General features: G+C 32.6%; 1 protein-coding gene across 1 annotated transcript in view; it reads left to right on the top strand.

The window, feature by feature from the left end:
* The first annotated feature begins 2,632 nt into the window (after nucleotides 1-2,632).
* The window catches only part of LOC107722924 (MICAL-like protein 2), a 53,031-nt gene continuing 48,086 nt past the window's right edge, over nucleotides 2,633-7,577 (top strand). Inside the window, exons 1-5 of the mRNA XM_016531421.1 lie at nucleotides 2,633-2,731; nucleotides 4,678-4,819; nucleotides 5,175-5,323; nucleotides 5,555-5,682; nucleotides 6,810-7,232. Of these exons, the coding sequence (XP_016386907.1) occupies nucleotides 2,633-2,731; nucleotides 4,678-4,819; nucleotides 5,175-5,323; nucleotides 5,555-5,682; nucleotides 6,810-7,232 (941 nt within the window). The remainder of the gene's footprint in view (nucleotides 2,732-4,677; nucleotides 4,820-5,174; nucleotides 5,324-5,554; nucleotides 5,683-6,809; nucleotides 7,233-7,577) is intronic.

The raw sequence follows: 7,577 nt of genomic DNA on the forward strand, positions 1-7,577 counted from the left end.
GGGGTGATCCTTTTTCCAACTCAGTGATTCTGTTTTTTTATTTATTTTTTTCTGACATGTTGGTGTTATATCTTTCACTTGGATGTTATAAGCTACACTGAGTAAATACAGCTGGATAAAACAAAAACTGTGTCCGTCTTCATTTTTTAAAGAAATCTCACTGACCCCAAACAGTAGAGTATATCTGTAAATCTAAATATCTGTAAATACTGTGAAAATATATTAAATAAAATTAAGTGCTAAATAGTCAAATATTACCTAAAATTGACAAAATACCTAAAAATACCAAGTTGCATTTTTGAAGTCTCTGTTTTATGACTCCAAAAACCTAATTTCTATAAAATCAGCTCTGACTGCATAAGTATTCATAAAGTAAGTTTGCTCTTGAAAGGAACCAAACCTATCAAATGCATAATAATAAACTTAACAAAAAACACTGTGTACAGTGTGGAATAGAAAAAAAATGAACTCAAATTCTGGAATGTTGTATAATTTACTTCACAGCCGATACTATTTAGATACAGTGTAGCTCCAGCTTTATGTAATTAGAAATGATATCTTCTATTTTTTATCTCACAATAAAATTTTTATTTTGGCTGTAAAAACCTAATAGCTTTCATTTTAGACTAGAAGAAAACAATAACACAATATCACATACTCCCCCTCAATCTCTGTGCATATTGAGGGCTTCAGAGATAACAGCTTCCAGATGTTCCACATTCTCACTCTGGCATTGCCTTGCCTTATGTCTAGCTGCCAAAGATGAGACACTACTGTTACTTCTAATAAAACAGATCTCTGGGGGCCCCAAAAGTGCGTGGGCCCTTAGAATCGTCCTAACTTTCCCCCCTTAGCGGCGCCCCTGTAGCCTATACTTATATATTCTATATTGTTTATTGTAAAAGTTTATTAATTTGATAATTATTAACTAAGACCAAAGATTACTAAACATAGGCACATGTTGATGATTAAATGTGAACAAAATAGTAAGTCCAGTTTTAAAGTTGGTTTATAGCCTACCTAAAAATGTATACATGTAAATATTAAAATAGTTAATAGTCAATCATGTCTAAAGCACATGCCTCAGTTTGTTGTTTCCTGCAGTGTGACTCAGGGAGATTAGACAAGTCCAACTACACCTAGAGCACTGCCAACAACACAGACACGCCCATAAGAGCATAACGAACACCACCTGCATGAACATTGACCTGCCATAATGCAGCTACCGCTGGCTGCAAAACAGGAATATAGACTGTAACAGGTTTATATAGTATTGATATATGGGTATATGGAAATATGGATATAAAGTATGCAAGCTACAATTCAATTTTAGTCTTACATTGTGCATCAAAGTATTTGGACACTTTGCCAAAATCTGCATTCAAAATAAAATATCAAATTAAGTATTTTGACACTTTCTGGTTGTCAAAGGTTAGCATAACATAAAATAGAGCTGGCCTCCTGTACATCCAATATTATTGCAATATTGCAAATGAATACCACTGCCACTTATTTTATGTCATGTTTAATGTGTTTCTTTGTTCTTTTTTTTTTTTAATTAACGAGTTCATTTTGCAGAAAACACTTTTTATGTACTTTGTAACAATAGCTGTTCTATCCAGATCATGTCTTTTTCATAAGGGGCAAAAAATATATAAATAAATAAAATAATAATAATCTTTTCTTTTTTCCCCCAAGAGCATATAGAACATATATATTAAACATATAAATATATTAAATATATAATATATATTAAACCTTGCCAAAATTTGAAAAAACAATGTACACACACACACACATATGTACGCACACACACGCGTATATGTATGTGTATATATATATATATATATATATTACACATACACATATACATATGAAAAAAAGATGTTTTGGTAACTTGTGTTTGGTACATTAATATGAAAATCATTCAGTACCATGGTATATATCAAAGTAGTAAGTTACCATGATATATCACAGGGTTGCCAGGTTTTCACAACAAATCCCGCCCAATTGCTACTCAAAACTATTCCAATCGCGTTTCGGTGGGGGGTCCCCCGGTAAAAAAAATCTCGTTCCGGGGAGTAAAATACGCGTTTTTTTGGCGTGAGAACTTTTAGAATTTTTAGAGTGAAGAATTTTATAACTTGGAAAAAAAAGCAATGGAACTTTTATGCATTAAGTTGAAAAGTTTAGAACTTCGAAAGAAAACATTGGTACTTTTAGTAACTTGGGATGAGATCATTAAATGTTTAGTAGCCTGCTTTATGACTTATAAGAACATCACAATTTTTTTAATTTAGGAACAGAACATTATAACTTGTTACATTAAAACTTTATATATGAATAAGATTATATTGACTTCTTCTAGAATTTCGAATTAGAAGTTACATATGGATCTTTTAGAACTTTGGATGACCAAACTATTTTAGATTTTGGGCAACAGATTTTGTGCTTGAAATACTCCAAATTACACCAATAACACCATTACTTTAACATTCTAGTTGTTTATATGAATATAAAGTATATATTATATATATGTATATATTCAAGTGAATATCTGGAACTTGAGTGTTGACATGACAGGCTACATGCTTGTGTTTGTATTAGTGTCAGATTTACATTAATATTTGGCATGGGAAAATCCCTTTTCAGTCTTGTCTCAAATTGTTTGCTCTCTTGCAGAGACTTTGATTCTTTGAGCAAGGAAAATATCTATGAAAACAATAAACGGGTAAGATTGTTCACTTTATAAAATGATCTCTTTGCTAACTTTAATCGCATCTTTCTATAGTTGCCATTACCATAACAGTTTACAGTTCTTTATCCATTTAGTTGTAACACAACTTACATTTAATTCATTTTTGATTAACTGTTGTTGTTTTTGTTTTTATCTTTTGATATATAACAGTCTCAAAAATAATTTTTTGAAAAATAATTTTCCTCATATGACAAATAGACCTTCAAATTGAACATCAAGAACATGAAAAGGCAAATTAGCTAACATTTGGTACCATTTCTACTCTCTGTAGGGTTCTTCAGTTGGCTACAAAGTTCTTTTTTGTTGTTGTTGTTTTTTTAAGATATAGATAAAAAGTTATTTGTGTAATGTAAAAATGCTCTCCTTGGCCTTAGCTTGTACGTTTTTGGGTCCTTTATTTCAGGACAGTAGAGCAAAACAACTGAATCTGCTTTAAGTTTTCTGGCAAATGCCTTCATTCCGTAAAGATCACAACCCCATAATGTTAACAGTTAGCAAGTTTCCTAGACCTCTCATATGACCTATGTGTGGTTGACCAGGGTTAAGATGTGACACAGCCGCATACTCGAGGCCTATTCTTGTGGTTTCTTCTGTTTTTGCAACAGCTGAGTCACATGTTGTGCTGTTGTAGGCCATTATATATCATCATCTGCACACTCTTACGTTCCTGTTTCCACGGAAAAGGAATGCTGTCCAAAAATGGTATTGTTGTGAAAGAGAGGGTAGAAAAGCATATTGAAAAGTACTGCAAAAGAAGCACTAAGGAAGAGCTTTGTGAGCATGCAAGGATAGCTCTCTTTCGAAACAGAGCTACTAGAGACAAAGCCAGTGAAAATGAAAGTGTTAAGATAAGGTAATGCATGGTTTACAGGGTGGAGATTCAGTATCAGGTAAGGAGAAAGCTGGCACCGACTAAGAGTTCAACGTTTTGTTGGTCTCATTCACAGAATTAGTAGTGCAAAGGGAATGAAATGTTGTGTCCCCTCTCATCACTGTGCACTTTGATATGTGAGAAAATATGTCGGATACACCGTGTACAAAAAATAAATGAATAAATAAAATTTGGCATGTAAGTTTTAGTTATGATCTGTAGCGATTCCCAGTTTTTACGTTTAGATTTGTGGTCTTTGAATCACATTACCTGTTGTGTGAGTTTTTTTTTTATGAATCTTTAAAGAGAAATAATCCATCTTTATTCCTCTAGATTTAATCTAGATTGTTTTCTCTTTCTCTCTCCTTGTTCATGTCTGCTCTTGTTTATTTTTGAATGAGGCTTTTTTCTCCCAAAGAAATCCAGGCCAAGTTCACATTTTTGTGTGCATAATGGCATGGAGGAATTATAGTTCTACCACTCAATGCCTCTGGGTGGAAAATCACCACAAATGACAAACTTTTGCCCAACTGTTCATCACTGTAACTGTATAAGCTGACTAGAAACTAACTAAAAGCTGATGTAATGATGACATTGTGAATGGGGTAATACTGACCAGACATTCTACAATGAAAAAACATCCTCCGTTTTGATAGCTAATGTCAAGCAATGTTTTCTGTGTAAGAGCGAATATAATAAAAGCAGAAATATTGTCGTTTAATTTGAAAAAAAGCCCTTAAATGTAATATTAATGTCCTTGTCAATTCCAAATGAATTTTTATTAACCGCTCAGTTTCTTCTTCTTTTGCAGCCTGTAGATATCAAACATGTCTTAAAATCTGGAATGAGTTTTGCAGGTCTAAGACTTGATAATAGGTGTATATAAATGTAAAAACTCATTCAATAGGAAATCCTCTTATTGTTCTGCCACACAGATGTTCCAGAGATATTGTACACACTCACTGAAACACCTTTATTGCTGAGAGCTAAATCACTCTTGTATAATCCTTATCCTTCGCATTAACTTATTTATTTAATTTTTAACCAGGCTTTCGAGATGGCAGAGAAGGAGTTGGGTATACCTGCCTTGCTGGATGCTGAAGACATGGTGGCTCTAAAAGTGCCTGATCGCCTCAGCATTCTGACCTATGTGTCCCAGTACTACAATTATTTCCATGGACGCTCTCCTAGTAAGACCTACACAAACCCCCCAACAAATATCAGTACTGTCACTGCATAGCTGTTATCCACCCAATTTACAAAAGTTATGATTGTTTTCAGACATATGGATATCCAGAGGCCATAAAACAAAACATAATCTTGAGATAAAGAAAAAGCTGTTCAAAAAAGTACATTATGAATAAAAGATAATATAAATGGTAGTATAATGTGAAACCGTAAGAGTTTTACAACCCTGCAAACAGTAGTAAACTACATTTTTGCAATTCCATTTTGTGCCACAGAAATTACACCCTTCACTTTTAAACTTAATTAGCACTTAGTCATTTAGCATTGTTAAAAACATTTCACTGTGTGAATGTGCAGTTGGAGGTATGGGAGGGATTAAAAGACCAGCTGAAGAGTCTAATGAAGCACCATCTGAGAAGAAGAACCAACCTATCACGGCTAAAGTTTTTGCCTCACCTAAACCAGCCACAGAGAACGTGACGCCTAAACCGGCAAATGATAATAAGGTACACTACACAACTCTTCTGACACCTGTCAGCTCACATAGGAACTTTAGCAGTTCTGTATTACTTGTAGAATGTGTGTAATGCAAACTCATGGGTAGATAACAAACCTTGTCTTAGGTTACATAACTCTAATATGAAAACTTATGGTAAATATCATTTTAAACATATCCTAAATTGAGGTATTGTTTGCGCAGTGTTTCATGACTAACTGATCTTTTTTTTAATTTCCAGAGAGAAGTTTTGGTTGAACGCGCCAATAAATCATCTCTGACCAGCAGCTGTAGAGTGTGCAATGAACATGTTCACCTTGTGCAGCGCCACCTAGTAGATGGGAAACTGTACCACAGGAACTGCTTTAAGTAAATTTATTTATTTATTTTTTGATCCATTGACCCTTTTATTAATTTGTTTTAACTAAAAAAAAAAATGATTAATAGAAATTAATTAATTAATTGGTAAAAAATTACCATACTACTGGTCAAAAGTTTGAAATAATAAATAATTAATATATTTTAAATTTTTTTAAAAGAAGTCATTTATGCTCACCTAGGCTCCAAGGCTCATTTGAACAAAAATACAATAAAAACAGTTATATTATGAAATTATTACATTATTTTATTATCAAAAGTGACAGTAAAGACATTTATAATGTTACACAAGGTTTCTATTTCAAATAAATTATGTTTGAACTTTCTGTTCATCAAAGAATCCTAAAAAATGTATCACTGTTTCCAGAAAAATATTAAGCAGAAAAAACGGTTTTCAACATTGATAATAAGAATAATTATTTAATAGTTGAGCACCAATAATAATTTATAAAATAATAATAATAATTGAATAACTGAGCATCAGAGACTGGAGTAATGGTTGCTGAACATTCAGCTTTGTCATCACAGGAATAAATTATATTTTTTAAATATATTAAAATAGGACACATTTGTTTAAAATTGTAGCAATATTTCATGATGTTACAGTTTTTACTGTATTTTTAATCAAATAAATGCAGCCTTGGTGAGCACAAGAGACATTTAAAAAAAAAAGTAAAAAAAAAACGTAATTATTCCAATCTTTTGACAGGTAATGTGTACAGTATGTAAATGATCCCAGCTCACATGACTAGGGAATTATGGATATAATGCTTGAATTGTCATAATAATGATTTAATTTGAGCAGTTTAATGTGGGAAACATTTTTGTAATAGCTGCCTGTTTGTAAATTCCTTTTAATTGTTTGCTGTATGGCAACTATAATAGTTTTTTTTTGTTTTTTTTTGGTCACCTGATTATTTAGCATAATACCAGTGAATAATAGCAATGAAATGTTTTTGCTCTGTCAAGAAGAGAGTGAAGATCATCATCCATCTCTTGATGTTTTGGAAGGCATTTACACTTGGTCTTTTCATGATCAGATAGTTATCCAGTGTAAATACCCCTTTAGACTTATTTTTTCTGACTTGTTTGTTAGTTACGATCTCTCTATTCAACAGATGCAAAGAGTGTTCCACTATTCTTCTCTCTGGCACCTACAAGCCTGGAAAGGAAGCGGGCACTTTTATCTGCAAGACACACACAAGCATAGAGAAGCCTCTGACGGCCCTGACCACACACATCACAGTGGCTCCACCAAAAACACTGTCCACTTTTATTAGCAAGACTGACCAGAATGCATCAGGTGGAGGTACTGGAAAAGCTGGTTTAAAACCGAGCACATCTAAACTTGGTTGGCTGGCCAATAAAAGTGACTGTACACCCACCCGTGAGTTACCTGTCATACCTACTCCAGCAGTTCAGCTCACGCCAGCACCAAAAACAACTACAACCGTGAAAACCTCCTTTAGCCCCAGAACGCCCACAGTGTCTCTTAAACCTGCAATCAACAGTGTACAGAAGAACCAAGAAGCCAGAAAGAGGTGAATGTCTATCAGTTCAGTATTCTGATGTTTTATTGGACCAGTGTTGTTATTGTTAACTAAAACTATTTAAAAAATAGTTTTGGATCATTGTGATAAAATATAAATATTAAATAAATAAAAAAAATTAAACTTAAAAAACTTAAAAGAAAATTAGGAATGTTACCTTGGAAAACAAACTGAAATCAATAAGTTTGTTAAAACTAAAATAAAAAGAAATAGCTATATATAAATATATATGAAAAAATGAAAATAAGCACACAACAAAAATATTAGAACTTAAACTTAATTATACTAAATCTTTTATTTATATATATATATATATATATATATATATATATCTCA

The sequence above is a fragment of the Sinocyclocheilus rhinocerous genome, unplaced genomic scaffold (assembly GCF_001515625.1).
Source record: "Sinocyclocheilus rhinocerous isolate Xijiao unplaced genomic scaffold, SAMN03320098_v1.1 scaffold3, whole genome shotgun sequence".
In the NCBI taxonomy this organism is placed as follows: domain Eukaryota; kingdom Metazoa; phylum Chordata; class Actinopteri; order Cypriniformes; family Cyprinidae; genus Sinocyclocheilus; species Sinocyclocheilus rhinocerous.